This window comes from Neolamprologus brichardi, chromosome 3 (assembly GCF_056152115.1).
Source record: "Neolamprologus brichardi isolate AB-2024 chromosome 3, ASM5615211v1, whole genome shotgun sequence".
Taxonomy (NCBI): Eukaryota; Metazoa; Chordata; class Actinopteri; order Cichliformes; family Cichlidae; genus Neolamprologus; species Neolamprologus brichardi.
The window spans coordinates 52,157,653-52,174,920 of NC_142106.1; the positions used below are offsets into that span (position 1 = coordinate 52,157,653).

General features: G+C 42.0%; 1 protein-coding gene across 1 annotated transcript; it reads right to left on the minus strand.

Annotated features, from left to right (window-relative positions):
* Positions 1–1,759: 1,759 nt before the first annotated feature.
* LOC148105778 (protein NLRC3-like) lies at positions 1,760–16,488 on the minus strand. The gene is made up of 8 exons (XM_087830683.1): positions 16,405–16,488; positions 13,517–13,567; positions 11,397–11,440; positions 11,171–11,284; positions 6,983–7,059; positions 5,054–6,893; positions 3,365–3,538; positions 1,760–1,952 (listed from the first exon to the last, which is right to left on the minus strand). Exons 1-8 carry the CDS (start codon positions 16,483–16,485, stop codon positions 1,760–1,762), a joined length of 2,574 nt encoding a protein of 857 aa, XP_087686809.1. The 5' UTR covers positions 16,486–16,488.
* Between the last annotated feature and the right edge of the window lie 780 nt (positions 16,489–17,268).

The following is a 17,268-nucleotide window of genomic DNA, read 5'->3' on the forward strand; positions in this document are numbered from 1 at the left end:
TCCAACATGTTCTCAGGCAGAAGAAGCTGTCTTGTTATGAGGGAGAGAAGAAAAAGATTGAGGCACAGAAACTTGTTGAAAGAGAGATAAAGCAGCTAAAATCAGGTGTAAAAGTAAAGCAGAGGATGAGCTGAATAAAGGACACTCAAGGCTGGCTTGGAAAGGAATGAAGTCCATGGTGGGGATGCAGAACAAGGAGCAAAGATGAATGTGATGCTTAATCAGCAGAAGACTTGGACTCATTTGATTCCAGCTTTGATATCATTGATTTCAATGAAGAGCTTTGTGATTGTAGCAAAGGGCTGGTAGCTCTGAGAGTCCCACTGATGAGGTGTTTGTGTGGAAATCTCTCAGTGGGATCAAAGAGAGAAAAAGCCCTGGTCCTGATGCTGTGGGAGGGAAATGATTGAAGTGTGCTGTGAGGAACTGACTGGGAGATTTTCACACATTTCCCAGTCCTCCTTGGAACAACAGGACGTTCCCATTATATGGAAACAAAGGTTAAGTGTCCTATGGCACTCAGTGATGATGGTGCTGTTGCCCCACCACCTCCACCTCTTTGTAAAGGAACTAACTGTAATCTGAAGATTCAAATGGAACTAAGACTTCCTCCACTAGGTGGCAGTGTATGATGAGAAAGTGTTAGTGGAGCTGGCCTGGAGTCAGAAACAGGAAGATGCAGGATTTGGGCTGAAATGGGGAAAAGTGGTTAGCTCTAGTGCCTTAAAGCAAGAAGGTTGTAGGTTGAAGCTTGTTGGCCTTTCTGTGGAGGTTGGATGTTCTCCCACAGTCCAATGAAATGCTGCTTAGGTTCATTGGTGCTTCTAAATTGGCTGTAGGTGTGGATGTGAGAGAGTGCTTCTCTGTCTCTCTCTCTGTTGGCCCTGTGATGGACTGCTCACCTGTGCAGGTGGACCACGCCTCTTGCCCTATGACAGCTAGGGCACAGGCTGCAGCCCTGTGAGCCTAAGCTGAATAAACAGTTAGCAAAAATGATCCATAGATGGCCTGAAATTCTCCAGTTAGCAGTTTGGTAGATAGTTATGACATGCTAATCCCATCCAGCAGCTGTATTCTACCTGTAAGCTGATCCCTGCTGAGCCAAGCACTTTTTCATATACAAATTACAACCTTTAATAGAAACCTATTGGTCAGCATCTTATTAGCCTGCTGTTAGCTTCATTCCACAGAAAACTGAGAGAAACTAACAGAGTTGATAAAGAATAAAGAGAAATGTGCTGATTTAAAGCCTTTGAAGTGCTTCAGATGATCTCTGTCCACTTCTGTCCACTCATTCATTCATGTAAGCTTTCTAATGCAGCTTTGATCTTCACAGTCTGCTTTATGAAACTCATTCTAACCCTGAATGTCAGTGTTCCTCCTTCTCTTTCCCATCATTCATGCTGGCAGTGGAGGAGATTTGGATGTTGGACTGTGTTTTGGATGATGTGTGTATGTTTGTGTTGGACTGCTGTCTGTAAAGCAAACGCACATTTTGCTTTGGATTTCAGTGTCAGACAGACTTTAAGGTGGAATGAAGAGTTGGAGAGTTTCACAGTGAATTATACAGTGGAGGATTTTTCTTCTTCTTTGAAGGATTGAAATGTGAACATTGTTCTGCTGCAGTCAATGGACTAAACCAGAGAAGAAGAAAACAGACTTTACCATGAAGATCCTCAGTGTGGATCAGTATAATATCAGCTTGATGTCTGCAGTTTAGTGTCAGCACAACTTTCACATCATATTCATCTCAGCACAACTAAAACATGCTGACTGACCCCAGAGTTTCAAGTTTACATCCTGGATTCTCCAGAAAACCACACAGATGCTTCACTCCTGAATCCTGCAGCTTGTTGTAGGTCAGCTCCAGCTCTCTCAGATGGGAGGGGTTGGACTTAAGCGCTTCTGCCAGATAATCACAGCTCATCTTTGACAAACCACAAAAATTCAATCTGTATAAAGAATGAAAGATGTAAGTTTATTAGACAAAGTGTGAGATTGAAATCATTCAGTGTTTCATCATCTGTTCAGAGCTGAAGAAGGTTCAGAATGTAGAAGTTTAGAAAATGGAAACTCCAAACAGCTGAAGCCAACAGGAAGCAGCTCAAACAAACACAACAAGAGAAAAAACTCTGAATGTTTCACATTAAAGTCGTACATTCATCATAAAAACAGGACAAAGATTTGAAAAAGGTCATGCTTTTCCTTCCAGGAACCACAAGGCTTCACTTTTAAAGGTGAAGTGTGAAAGAAATGGACATATTTGAAGTCCAACACCTTTTTCCAGTCACATTATTAAAGCAGACAAACTACAAGCTCATTTTCATTCCAACAAGTCATCTTCTGACCTGGATTAACAACACTGGTCTCTATGTCCAGCTGGCTGTGAGACCAGTGCTCAGAGAGCGTCTACAAAGTGCAACACTGAAAGAACATGACACACTCGCTGTGTCCCATTTCAGGGTCTGCACGCTTGAAGTACGCATTTTAAGTGCGGTTACGTCACCGCCACGCGACGACGGCTGTCCCAATTCGAAGTGTACTTAAAATTCATACTCCAAATGCGCCGTCGATTCCCCCAAATATCAAGCGTGGTCCGGTGCACGCTTCGTGGTCCCATATATCCCACAATTCATAGCGCGGCGGTGGGTGTGGATAATTTTGCCGCAAAATACGGCAGAAGGGAGCGGCCGAAAAGTGAACTGTCAAAAGTAAGTACTGAATATGACATCACTTATTCATGTGCGAATGTTTAATAATGAAGAACATTAAAACATTGCTGTTGGCCACATGTCGGCAAAGTTATGTGACACTAGTGATGTTTGTACTTTCAGCATTAACTTGGTTTTAAAGCCTCTACTTCTAAATATACATATAGTCGACCTTAATCTTACAGAGAATCTGATGATTTTATGGATAATTAAAGTCAGTCATATATCCACAAACACAACAAGTTGAAAGTCAGTGATATAGATTATATATATAATATACATATATATATATATTCACATCCCTCACACACTCTACAGCCTCATCAGCACTGACTTCATCTTCACTGACTGATGGAGCACAACATGAACCTGTGGAGGCTGAAACACTGTCCTGTCAAACATCTCCCCGTCACCACTCCACTTCTGTCAGCCTTTAAATGAACCCTGCTCAAGTCTGTCACTTTTGTTTGGAGCCAAAAGGAAAAACTGTTTTTCAGTCATTTGGAAAGACACAACATTTCTGAAAGCACTCAAACTTCTTCACATTTGTCTTCAGACACATCCTGAACATTTAGGAACTAAAGAAAGTTTCAAACATCAATCAAGGACCTGAAATATAGAAAAACAACAACAGCCGCAGTCAGTGAACTCACCTCAGAGTCTCCAGTCGACAGTTTGGACTCTCCAGTCCAGCACACAGAAGCTTCACTGCTGAATCCTGCAGGTTGTTCCAGGTCATGTCCAGCTCTGTCAGATGGGAGGGGTTGGACTTCAGAGCTGAGGCCACAACTTCAAAGTGAGACTCTGAGAGTCCACACCGAGTCAGTCTGTGATGATAGAAAATATAAAATGTGTTATTATAAAAGCAGAAAATCTGCATCATAAACACAGACTGAATGTATATCAAGACAAAACAGAGTGAAGTCATAATCTGATGAATCTGCTCTTCACATCTGTGCTTCAGCTCCTCTTCCTGTGTTTGACATGATACAGCGATTGAGTCTCTCTCAGACCTGCAGACTTTTAATGAGAATCTTTGTTTGGCTTTAATCTGCAGATGAAGGAGGAAGATGGTGTCACATTTAGGCTTCCATAATGTCCACAGTCTGTCACTGAGATCTGATCCAGAGTCAGAGTGACGACACACATTTGGACTGTTTCCTATTTTGAATCTGACTCCAGAACATTTTGAATGATTTCAGCTCAGTGAAGAGTTCCAGCTGGAAAGATGATCTCTGTTTGCTACCTGCTGTCAGGTACGACTGTTCACGTCCACACGCAGGAAAAACCTGCTGACTGTTACCAAATGGAGCAGAAATCTCATCACTGGACAATAATGATGAATGAACTCAGAGCTGCTGATATCAGATCTGATTTCAGGGGAACTAAACACAGAAATGATTGGCTCATTTTAGCTTTCTGAGCCATTATCTGCTGGTGTGTCGCTAGTTGGCAGAAAATGATTTGTATTCCTGTTCAGGGCTTCAGTGTTTATGAGTCCAGATCCAGGTGACAGCAAGTCAAAATGATGTTACCTGTCTGTGTCCAGCAGCAGCCTGTATTCACTTTGGATATTGTTATAACCTGACATGGATCAGTTTGTCTTTGATTGGTTTGTAAATGTCACTGTTTCCATTGGACCTGAGTGACGGTACAAAGACAGAGAGGGAGAGAAAGGAGAGAGAGGATGGAGACAGCAAAGAGAGAGCAAACACAAAGAGGTGAGAGTGGACAGGTGACCAAGGTCAGCAACCAATCAGAGAGCTTCTGTTTGACCCACAGTCACTGATGATGACTGCACATAACCAAGCAGTGTGTTACTCTGATATCAAATATGGATCCTGCTCTTATAATAATGATCATCAGATGATATTATTGTGTTATTTTGTAGCTGAATACGATGTTTGTGTGATTATCAGTGAAAGAAGCAGTGAGGAGGATGGAGAGAGAGAGAGGACAGAGGGTGAAGTTAGAAACACTAAAAGGATTTTTCATGGATTTCATGGATGATTTGAGTGATTTCCAGCAGGACACTTAAACATGTCAGTGGACGTCCTAAAGAACATATTCACTGATATGAAACGTGTCATTGAACAGGATTAATATCAGTGGAAACATGGTGGAAACAGCTGTGACTGCATGGATGTAACACTTCAAATCTGTTCTCCACTCTTGGATTTGGGATCCATGGAGCTGCTGCTGAGTCTGTACAATAAAGGAATGGTGTGGAAGGTTGCAGTGTACGGACACAAACACTTTGTGGTTACAATCTGATTTTATTTTCAAAATTAAACTACTAACCTACACTGATCAATGATGTTAATGACCACATCTGGAGTCACCGAGCCTTTCTGCAGTTCCTCACAGCTGGAATCAGTCTCTGTCGTCCCCGCTGTGATGTTTTGTACTTCTGCATGTCCAACTCGTCCAGAACCTCCTCTGACATCTGCAGCATGAAGGCCAGAGCTGAGCACTGGATCTCAGAGAGCTTCTTTGATCTGTTGTCTGACTTCAGGAACTCTTGGATCTCCTGAAATAATGAGAGGTGGTTCATCTCCATCAGACAGTGGAAGATGTTGATGCTTCTGTCAGGAGAGATTTCATAACTGTTCATCTCCTTCAGGTTGTTGATGACTCTCTGGATGGTTTCTGGACCGTTCTCTGTCTGACCCAGCAGACCTAGTAAGAGTCTGTGGTTGGACTCCAGACAGACGCCATGAAGGAAGCGAACAAACAGGTCCAGGTGGCCATTTTTACTGTGGAGGGATTTCTCCATGGCTCTCCTCAAAAATACATCAAGTGATTGGGGATCTTTGTTATCAAAAAAACTGGAAATCATCTTGATTAAAGATTTTTGTTTTAGAAACATCTTCAGCACCTCTATCTTCCTGTTGGTGAAACAGTGGAACATGTAGACAGCAGCCAGAAACTCCTGAATGCTCAGATGAACAAAGCAGTAGACTGGTTTCTGGAAGATCACACACTCTCTTTTGAAGATCTCTGTACAAACTCCTGAGTACACCGAGGCCTCTGTCATATCCAGACCACACTGCTCCAGGTCTTCTTGGTAGAACATGATGTTTCCTTTCTCCAGATGTTCAAACGCCAGCCTCCCCAGCTTCAGAAGAACGTCCCTGTCAGCCTCTGTCAGCTCTTGTGGACTCGTCTCATGTCCCACATGATACTTGTGCTTCTTCCTCTTTGTCTGAACCAGCAGGAAGTGTGAGTACATGTCAGTCAGGGTCTTGGGCAGCTCTCCTCTCTGCTCTGTAGTCAACATGTGCTCCAGAACTGTAGCAGTGATCCAGCAGAAGACTGGGATACTACACATGATGTGGAGGCTCCTGGATGTCTTCATGTGGGAGATGATTCTTTTGGAAAGCTCTTCATCACTGAATCTCCTCCTGAAGTACTCCTCCTTCTGGGCATCAGTGAAGCCTCGTACTTCTGTTAGCCTATCAACACACGTAGGAGGGATCTGATTGGCTGCTGCAGGTCGGGAAGTTATCCAGACGAGAGCCGAGGGAAGCAGATTCCCCTGGATGAGGTTTGTCAGCAGCTGGCTGACTGATGACTTCTGTGTGACATCAGACAGCAGCTTCCTGTTGGTGAAATCCAATGAAAGTCTGCTTTCATCCAGGCCGTCAAAGATGAACAAAACCTGAGAGACAGCCAGCTTCTCTGCTGTGACCTTCTGTAATGTTTGATGGAAAACATGGAGCAGCTCCAGAAGACTGTACTGCTCATCTCTGATCAGGTTCAGCTCCCTGAATGAAAGCAGAACCACCACACTGACATGTTGGTTCTCCAAGCCCTCTGCCCAGTCCAGAGTGAACTTCTGCACTGAGAAGGTTTTTCCAACACCAGCCACGCCGTTGGTCAGAACCACTCTGATGGGTCTCTGTTGGTCAGGTAAGGCTTTAAAGATGTCCTGGCACCTGATTGCAGCGTCATGGAGGGCGTCCATCTTGGAAGCTGTCTCCAGCTGCCTCACCTCATGTTGGGTATGAACCTCTTCACTCTGTCCCTCTGTGATGTAGAGCTCAGTGTAGATCCTGTTGAGGAGGGTTCTACTTCCTGTTTCATCACTTCCTGTTTCATCACTTCCTTCAGTCACACGTTCACATCTCCTCCTCAGACTGATCTTATGTTCATCTAAAACCTCCTGCAGACCAACATCTGCTGAAAGAAAGAAAAACAATGAGACTAAAGAGAAAGAAAACTCCAGTTTTCAGAAATGAGTCCATCAGCAGACAGATGTTCAGTCTTACTTTGTACACAGCTGCTCTGACTGGCTGTCTGCAGTCCAGCTCTGCTTCTGGATCTTTCTCCACACTGTGCAGAAGCTCTGATGGTGACACAGAAAAGTCAAAGTGGAGATACTTCTGTCCACCTTTGATTAGACTCATTATAAAAAGGACAAAAAAGTTTGAACACAGTCATGTTTCCAGTTCACTGACTTACATTTATTCCATGGACACTCACTCTAACCTGAACCACAGCTACAACCCAACATTGTTGAGGCCTCATCTCCTCCTTTCCTGACTGTAGAGGTTAAATATGCAACAACCAACAAATAAAAGAATTTGGTTCATTTCAAAGAAATTCACATGGTGACCAAGTAAAGTAACCGTAGTAAAGGAGACAACATCCCGTTGATGGTGGGATTATTTGAAAGATTTGCTTTAGTCACGTCACCAAATGCAGTTGAACCACCCGTGGATCCATGTTTGACCATTCTACCACTCTGAGCTCTGCTTTTTAATCATTTTATTATTATCATCATTCATTTATTCATTCTTTGGAGGGGGGCTATTTCCTAATACCGCCCTAATAAGGTGATGTTCAAGGGGAAATATAACAGAAACTCTTTCAGTGTTATTCATTAATAAATTAACAGATAAACTGTGAAGAAGAAAAAAACTGAGATTTAAAGGAGAGAGTGAGAAACTTGATCATCCATCCTCATAATACATGTTTATCAGTATCTGCTGCTCGCTTCACGTCCTTCTCAGCTCACAGACACTCATCCTCATATTTTCCTTTAACGTTTGATGGTATAATTCATCTGAGTTTACACTTTATCTGCATAAATACAGAAAAACAGACCCAAACACCAGAAACCATCAGTTTCACCATGTAGAATATATTGTTGTTTCCTTGCTTTTAATTCAGAGAAAAACTCTGATTTTGATTTTCTCTGTTCTCTTTCCCACAGCCCATCCCAGCAGCAGCTGAAGCAGTTGACTGTCACAACACTGAATAACTCTTTAGGAGGAATTTCAGAGGTCAGTAAAGCTCCAGTTTCAACATCAGTTAATTAATCATAGTTCACCATAAATGTTAACCTGGCTGGCACACATGTTAATGTTAGCCATTTAAATATTAGCAGTTAGCTGAGGCCACAGGAAGAAGAGGCCCTAGAAGAACAATGGATGATAAGATTCAATTTTCAAGACTAGGCAGAGACGTGTTTTCCTTTACTGTCTCTTACAGAGGAGGGAGCAGATACCAGATGAGGTCACGGAGATACGGGGAGGATTCGCAGCAGACAGCTAGACTGCCACGTCCATGCGAGAGAGCGATGGCTACGATAATCTCTGTTTTTGTCTCCCTATATAATGTTGTACAGCCTATTTGAGGCAGGGCTCTAGAGTGCGACCAATTTGGTCGCAAATGCGACCAAATTTTTCAGTGGTGCGACTAAAAAAAAAATTTGGTTGCACCTGTGCAACCAACTGTTCGGGTAGCAAAAAAAAAAAAAAAATCTGCAACCTTCCCGTCAACAACAGACACACATTATGCCCCTATCTAAACCAATCAGAGATAGTAAGGGGCGGGACCTCTCTGATTGGCCGTGGTCCAGTTGAAAGTGCAGGTGGAAGTGGGAGGTGAGTAGCTTGAATAAAGCGATATCAATTCATTAAATCCTGAATCGACTTTTAAATATAACTGTGTTTTGCCAGAAATGCCAGATTCTCAGATTAAAGCTCACAAAACCATTTCAACAACAACCAAACAGCAAATGAGAGCAGGTACACGGATTCCACACAAAGACGTAAACACAGAACGGACCCGACGCATCAGAATCAACTTTGTCTTTCTCGGCTTTCTCACCCGACGGCCCGAACACGGACACGCTGTCGGAGCTTAGCGATTCTGATGCGTCCGGTCCGCGCTGTGATTACGTCTTTTTGCGCTGATTCTGAGCTGCAGGTTTTGTCTCTCTCCAACCAAAATTCACCGAGCCAGCAGCAAAAGAAGCAGCAAACTGCGCTTCACATTTGATCAATGTCGTCATGAATTTTGCTGTTTTGCTTCCACGACTATTAAAATCACACTTCATGCACAGCTAGCTCTCTCTCTATCTCTCTCTGTACTTCAGGAACTGTTTCCCGTCTCCAATCTCTGTTTTCTGTATTATTCATTCGTTTATTACCCACCAGTCTACCGTTGTTTACAGCGCTGTCGGCTGCTGTCTTTTTCTTTTCTTTTTCTTTTTTTCACTTAAATGACCTCGGACAAGAAAGCCTATTTTTTCTGTTGTTCAATACTGAAGAAATTTAAACTTTATATGCAGAACATTGTAGAATGTTTTTAAGGTTATCTGCTATAAAAAGCCAGACCAGGAAAATCTCCTTCATGTTTTTCTGTGTTTTATTCTCAGTTACTTTCACACAAAGGCATCTGCTGTGATGTTCACAATTCTGATGAAGTCAGTACTGATAAATGATCAGAATTATAAAAATTTTGACTGTCTGAGGCTAAGTTGAAAAATTGGGACTTTGAGAACCTGAATTGAATGGATAATAGAAATCACTGATGATACCCAGCCCTAGTGAGCAGCCTAGGCACGACAGAAGTGGATGTAGCTGTAATAGGAAAAGAACTATTACTAACTTTTCTGTTAAGTTAAGGCCTGATCCTTCTGAAATTCATAGTCAGTGCTCTGACACAGTGCCATCAATCTTTGAATGCTGAAAAAGCACAGTGTATCCAGAAAAACACATTATATTATATAAATTATTATAAAAGTTGTGTGCGCCTAACTTTTGTGCCGGTACCAGTACGCCCATGGCAAAAAGTTAGTCTAGAGCCCTGTGAGGGTTAACACAAACATCAGTCCTTCTACTTAAGTATGTTTGACACTTTGTTTACGTCTAAATTAACTTTAGTGTTAAGGAGTTTTCATGTTTCTGTAATCCACCAGTGTGCTCATGCTTTTTTAAGTGAAAAGAGATTTTTAATGATCAAATATAATTATTTTTGTTATTTGTGGATTTTAAATGTCCTTGACAGAGACAGATGATAATCATTATCCTGCACTGTGGTCTCAGGTTTGGTCGAGCTAGCACAAAGAATGGCTGGCTATGTTGAACTTCCTCCTGGGATCTACACTAAGAAGTGAGTCCAACATTAGCAGGGTCTCTTTCCTTTATCTGGATTCACTTTAGCATTCACAGTCACCTGAAGCTTGTTATTAACTCGATAAGTCAACCCAGGGTTTCAGCTGAGCGTTCACATGAAACACATGGTGTTGGCAGCATCTGATCAATCATATTCATGGAGACGTGTATCAGCAACAGAGCAGCTGAGTTTGCAGAAGGAAGTCAAACTAAACCATAGGAACAATATGAGGAGATTACACACATAATAAAATACTAGCAGTAACACAGCTGCTGCAGACAAATCAGTCGTGTGATCGTGTGTGAGAGGAGAAGGACTGTAAAGGAGTTTGCTATTAAAAGCTCTGTATGAATGTGGGAGCATTTGAAGGGCTTTAAAAAGGCCAATATAAAATAAAAGGCAGCAAAATTGCTGACTGTGAAAGTCACCAGACTAATCAGACCTCTGTGATTAAGACCTGTAAGAACACCTATTTGTACTTGTTGGCATTATATCAAATACACACGTATATTAAGCCTTTGTTTGAACTCTGATTGAATTTGTTACTTTCAGACTGAAACATCACAGAGGCTGCAGCTGCAGATCTTTTTTTTCACCTGGAAATTTACTTTAAATGTTAGATGGAAAATGTATTGCTCAGTTTAACCAGAGTAAGAACAATAATCCATAAACCTTCATAAAGACAAACATCTCCCCAGAACATTGAGCTGCTGAAGTGTCACTGAAGGGAAAAACTATTTGTCCTCCTCCATCCAGCAACACCTGAAACACCTGAGTGGAAGCTCCTCCCTACACTGTGTTTGAAGCAAAGCACAAAGGAGACACCTGCTGGAGCAGCTGGAGTCCTACAGACACTCAGCCTCTTCACTACACAAACACCTCCTACAACATCCACTCTTTCCACTCTGACTGCTGTGTTTGTGGAAACACTCCAAAACACACCGCTTCACATACCAACATAGAAATGTGTGTGAAAAAGAGCTGAGCTGATATTAAACATGAGGATTTATTCAAAAACACAGAGTCAGGAACAACATCTAGACACACATTACCTCTCAGCAGCAGAAGAACAGCCTTTAAAGTTTATATCAAAATCCTTCGACATGTTGCTCTTTAAGGAAACACAGCTGGGTTCAGGTCCAGGAGATTCTGGCCTCTTATTGATCCTAAAAGAAAAAGAATAAATGTAACAGCTTCATGAGATAGGAAGGAAAAACTGGAAATATTAAATTAAAGACATGATGAACAATCTGAAACTCATAAAAATGATGTACTTACTCTTTGTCACATAACAGTCTTTTGTTAAAGTTTACAATAACACCCTTGCTTAGTCTTTGCTCTATACTGCAGCACTTGCATTGGTTTCACTGGACAAGTCTGCATGTGAATCTACAACTGATCTGACATTGTGACACAAACACAGTAAACAAACACTACGAGCACCTTGTTTCATGTGCAGTGGCTTTCTTCTCATTCTGTTACTGAATACTGTATGAAAAGCCTCTCACTGCCAGCATCCTTCCAGCCCCACGACAACAAGACCAACTCACATCTTCACAACACCAAGAATTTTTCCCTTTTCTTTGGAGAAACTGAGAAGCCAATAGGATTGTAGCTCAAACTTGCCCACGGTCCTGCTTCATCACTGCTCACTCCTACCGGTGTTGGTGCTGAGTGGACAGTCATAGCCTGCTGCTAGCATGAAGGCTAAATGTACTGCTGTGGATGATCAGCAGAAAAAGATGTTGTCAGTTTGACTGTTTGCTGTATTTAAAGTGTTTTTCTCACTTCATCTGTATTCAAAGTGCATTCGGGGCTTTAGCTGACAGCTCTTTGTGCTAACAAACTAAACTCTCTTAGTTTAAGCCAACAGACTTTACCAAACACAAAGCCTGCTGCTGCCTCCATGGGTTAGCTTGTGTGACTGGTGTTTACACCAATGAAATCTAAATCACACTAATGTGTCCTCCTAGGTGTTTGGTGGGAGCACTGAGTGAAACATAAGAGCTCTGGTAAAATAACAAACAGGGCTGTGAGAGCAACTGAAGTGATAAAAATACTGTTTAAAGATAAAAACACTTTGATGTTCTCTCGTCACCTAACAAAGTCCACACCCTGTGAACTATTTTAGCTTTAATAATTGTGGATTCAGGTATCCTGAACCCATCTTTGGACATTTGTAATGAAATATTTTAAAACTCCATCAGAGACTCCTGATGTGGCTGTTTGGAGAAGGAAAAGAGGGACAAAGTGGAGCGTCGAGCTGAGGCTTCATTCACTGCAAACCTACAGTTATGTTTTCTTATTTCTGCTGTTTGCATGTTCACAGCTGAAATAAAGCTGCCTCTTTGACTTCATCCTGTTGTGTTTGGGTCCAATCCTGCCTGCCACACAGCGCTACAGGACAAAGTCTAATATTTTTATCTTTTTAATGAATCTTTGGTCATATTTATCCAGGAAAACACAAACATGTAAAGGAGTCATCACAGTTCTCTGACCTCGTTGGTCCAGGTTCACCACTGAAGTTTGGAAGGTGACCTTTGGACCAGTCGCTCCTCACAGATGGACAGCTGGATCCTGCAGACTGTGACCTCTGACCTCTGCAGACACAAACATGTTTTATTCAATGATCAATTCTCTGATAAAGTGATTGAAGCAGCTGTGATCACACAGACTCCAGATAATGCAGCTGTTTCCTGTCAGTAACAGTCCTCTTAGATTAGAGTTCAACTTTTTACAGGAAAACAAATGTCCCTGAATGCAACAGTGAGACACAGTCTGCCTGTGTGGCTGTGATAGCTGCCGTTAGGAGCGCTCATGTGTTTGCAGTTAGACGAGGAGATGTTACCATCATGGACACGTTAACAAATCCTGCAGCATCACGTGGCACAAACACTTTGTGTTCCTGTCATCTGCAAGCAACAGGAAGTTCATTAATAAAGGCGAGATGGAGACGTGACTGTGATGGTTCTCCTTCATCCAGCTGTTACACACATCTGGGCTCACACGACGAGCCTTTGTCTAATACAGCAGCTGCTCTCTGAACACTTTTCTGAAGAGGAGCTGCACAAACCTTTGTTTGCTTTCTAGAGCAGCGTATCAAAGTCAAACTACCCACTGCTAGCAGCTGTTTCTATCATAGTTTAGGATCCAGATGTGTGAGCTCTAAATTTACACCTCTGATTAAAATAAATAGTTAAAAACAGCCAATTGTGTCCAAATGTGTCTTAAACCAGATAAACTGACAGTTACAGCTGAGCCTGTGTGTCCTTGGAGACACTGCTCTGCTACAGAGATGCATTTTAGAAACCAGGAAACATCAAAATCATTTAAATCAGAAAGTTCTTGTTACTAACAGCTCACCTCTCTGCAGCAGAGACTTTAAACTCAATGAAGACATCTTTAGACGCGTCACTCTTACAGGAAACACAGCTGGGTTCAGGTCCAGGTGGGTTCCTGTGAATAATGATGGAGCAGTGATGTGAGTGCTGAGCTGTGATGTGAGTGCTGAACATTTAACAGTGTTTCCTGAAAACCCTCTCCTGTCTGATCATTTCTTGATAACATTTACATTTACATTAATTGATTACGCAGCAGTGGAGAGTGGACTTTATCAAAGTAGATGTTTTTCTGAAAGCGCTGTAACTAAGTTTAAGAATATAATCCAGCCACTGTTATCATCTTCAATGCCCTGTACCAACATAGAGCAGAGCAGCTATCTGAACGCTACCCCAACAGAGGTCGATTATCTTGTTAATAATTTCACCTCCTCACTACGTACGACTCTGGATACTGTAGCTCCAGTGAAAACTAAGGTCTCTAATCAGAAGTACCTGACCCCGTGGTATAATTCTCAAACACGTACCCTAAAGCAGATGACTCGTAATCTGGAGAGGAAATGGCGTGTCACAAATTTAGAGGATCATCATTTAGCCTGGAGAAATAGTCTGTTGCTTTATAAGAAAGCCCTCCGCAAAGTCAGAACAGCTTACTACTCATCACTAATTGAAGAAAACAAGAACAACCCCAGGTTTCTCTTCAGCACTGTAGCCAGGCTGACAAAAAGTCAGAGCTCTTTTGAGCCAACCATCCCTTTAACGTTAACTAGTGATGACTTCATGAACTTCTTCACAAATAAAATTTTTATCATTAGAGAAAAAATTACCAATAATCATCCCACAGATGTAATATTATCTACAGCTACTCTTAGTTTCATTGATGTTAAGTTAGACTCTTTTTCCCCAATTGATCTTTCTGAGTTAACTTCAATAATTACTTCCTCCAAACCATCAACGTGTCTTTTAGACCCCATTCCTACAAAACTGCTCAAAGAAGTCCTGCCATTGATTAATTCTTCGATCTTATATATGATCAACCTATCTCTAATAATCGGCTATGTACCACAGGCCTTCAAGGTGGCTGCAGTTAAACCTTTACTCAAAAAGCCATCTCTAGACCCAGCAGTCTTAGCTAATTATAGGCCAATCTCCAACCTTCCTTTCATATCAAAAATCCTTGAAAGAGTAGTTGTCAAACAGCTAACAGATCATCTGCAGAGGAATGGTTTATTTGAAGAGTTTCAGTCAGGTTTCAGAGTTCATCACAGCACAGAAACAGCTTTAGTGAAGGTTACAAATGATCTTCTTATGGCCTCTGACAGTGGACTCATCTCTGTGCTTGTCCTTCTTGACCTTAGTGCAGCATTCGATACTGTTGACCATAATATTCTATTAGAGCGATTAGAACATGCTGTAGGTATTACAGGTATTGCACTGCAGTGGTTTGTATCATATCTATCTAATAGACTCCAATTTGTGCATGTAAATGGAGAGTCCTCTTCACACACTGAGGTTAATTATGGAGTTCCACAGGGTTCGGTGCTAGGACCAATTCTGTTTACATTATACATGCTTCTCCTAGGCAGCATCATTAGAAGACATAGCATACATTTTCACTGCTATGCAGATGACACCCAGCTCTATCTGTCCATGAAGCCAGATAACACACACCAATTAGTTAAACTGCAGGAATGTCTTAAAGACATAAAGACTTGGATGGCCACTAACTTTCTGCTTCTTAACTCAGATAAAACTGAGGTCATTGTTCTCGGCGCTGAAAAGCTTAGAAATATGGTATCTAACCAGATTCTTACTCTGGATGGCATTACCTTGGCCTCCAGTAACACTGTGAGGAACCTTGGAGTCATTTTTGACCAAGATATGTCCTTCAACGCACATATTAAACAAATATGTAAGACTGCGTTCTTCCATTTGCGCAACATCTCTAAAATTAGAAATATCCTGTCTCAGAGTGACGCTGAAAAACTAGTTCATGCATTTATTACTTCCAGGCTGGACTACTGCAATTCATTATTATCAGGATGTCCAAAAAACTCACTGAAAAGCCTTCAGTTAATCCAAAATGCTGCAGCAAGAGTACTGACAGGGACTAGGAAGAGAGAGCATATTTCTCCTGTTTTGGCTTCCCTTCATTGGCTTCCTGTTAAATCCAGAATTGAATTCAAAATCCTGCTCCTCACATACAAGGTCTTAAATAATCAGGCCCCATCTTATCTTAATGACCTTGTAGTACCATATCACCCTATTAGAGCACTTCGCTCTCGCTCTGCAGGCCTACTTGCTGTTCCTAGAGTATTTAAAAGTAGAATGGGAGGCAGAGCCTTCAGTTTTCAGGCCCCTCTTCTGTGGAACCAGCTTCCAGTTTGGATTCGGGAGACAGACACTATCTCTACTTTTAAGATTAGGCTTCAAACTTTCCTTTTTGCTAAAGCATATAGTTAGGGCTGGACCAGGTGACCCTGAATCCTCCCTTAGTTATGCTGCAATAGATGTAGGCTGCCGGGGGATTCCCATGATGCATTGAGTTTTTCCTTTCCAGTCACCTTTCTCACTCACTATGTGTTAACAGACCTCTCTGTATTGAATCGTATCTGTTATTAATCTCTGTCTCTCTTCCACAGCATGTCTTTTATCCTGTCTTCCTTCTCTCACCCCAACCGGTCGCAGCAGATGGCCGCCCCTCCCTGAGCCTGGTTCTGCCGGAGGTTTCTTCCTGTTAAAAGGGAGTTTTTCCTTCCCACTGTCGCCAAAGTGCTTGCTCATAGGGGGTCATATGATTGTTGGGCTTTTCTCTGTATCTATGAAGCGCCTTGAGGCGACATTTGTTGTGATTTGGCGCTTTATAAATAAAATTGAATTGAATTGAATTGAACTGTGACATGGAGAAGAGTCATGCACAGTTAGAGATGGTCATCTCACCTCTGAGCTTTGGTCTGGCTCTCATGTTCCCCACACAGAGTGCTTTTAGAGGGAGGGACTCCCTCCTCTCTGTCCTCACACTGATCCATGCTGCTCAATTCACATCAGCTCACACACACTTTCTACCTTCACCTGCAGAGGAAACACAAATCATTCATGTCCACATCAACTGAAATCGTCCTTTCCATCATGTGTGCTGTCCAAATATGAGCTGAATGTAGTCAGACAGCAGTGTGAGGCAGAGGAACCTGACATCAGCTGCTCTACTTCTACTATCAGTCCACTAGATGGAGCCATGAAGCACACATGATGCATTCACTGACACACACTGATTCACTGTGACTGGAAGTTTAAGTACATTAAGCCTCCACTCATCTACATTGTGCTTACAACCCATTGCCCCCCATCTTCCACCCCCATCAACCTCCTGGGGCCAGGAATGACTGGAACTGAATTGGAAACGGGCGTAATCAAACATAAATCTGTTATTCTTATCCAACCTGTCTTCCTGAACACAGTGAGCTGACCAATCAAACTTCATGAATGTGGAAATGAAACTGAGTGTCAGCTGAGTGTCGAGCAGAAGAGGAGTCAGAGAAAAGTGACAGAGCTGCTGACTTTACAAAGAAAGCTAAAACCATGTTGAAGAGATTAAACAGATAACACAAGCTAACAACAAGAACACAGCTGCTGCAGACAAAACACATGTATGAGTGTGTGACAGGAAAAGCACTGAACAGAAGTTTACTATTAAAAATGCGGCATGTTGTAAAAAGTTTGGTCAGTGAGACTGAAAAATGGCTGCATAAGTTACTATTGTGAACAAACCCCTATAAGAACCCTGATTTTACCTGAATAAGATCAAATCCTGA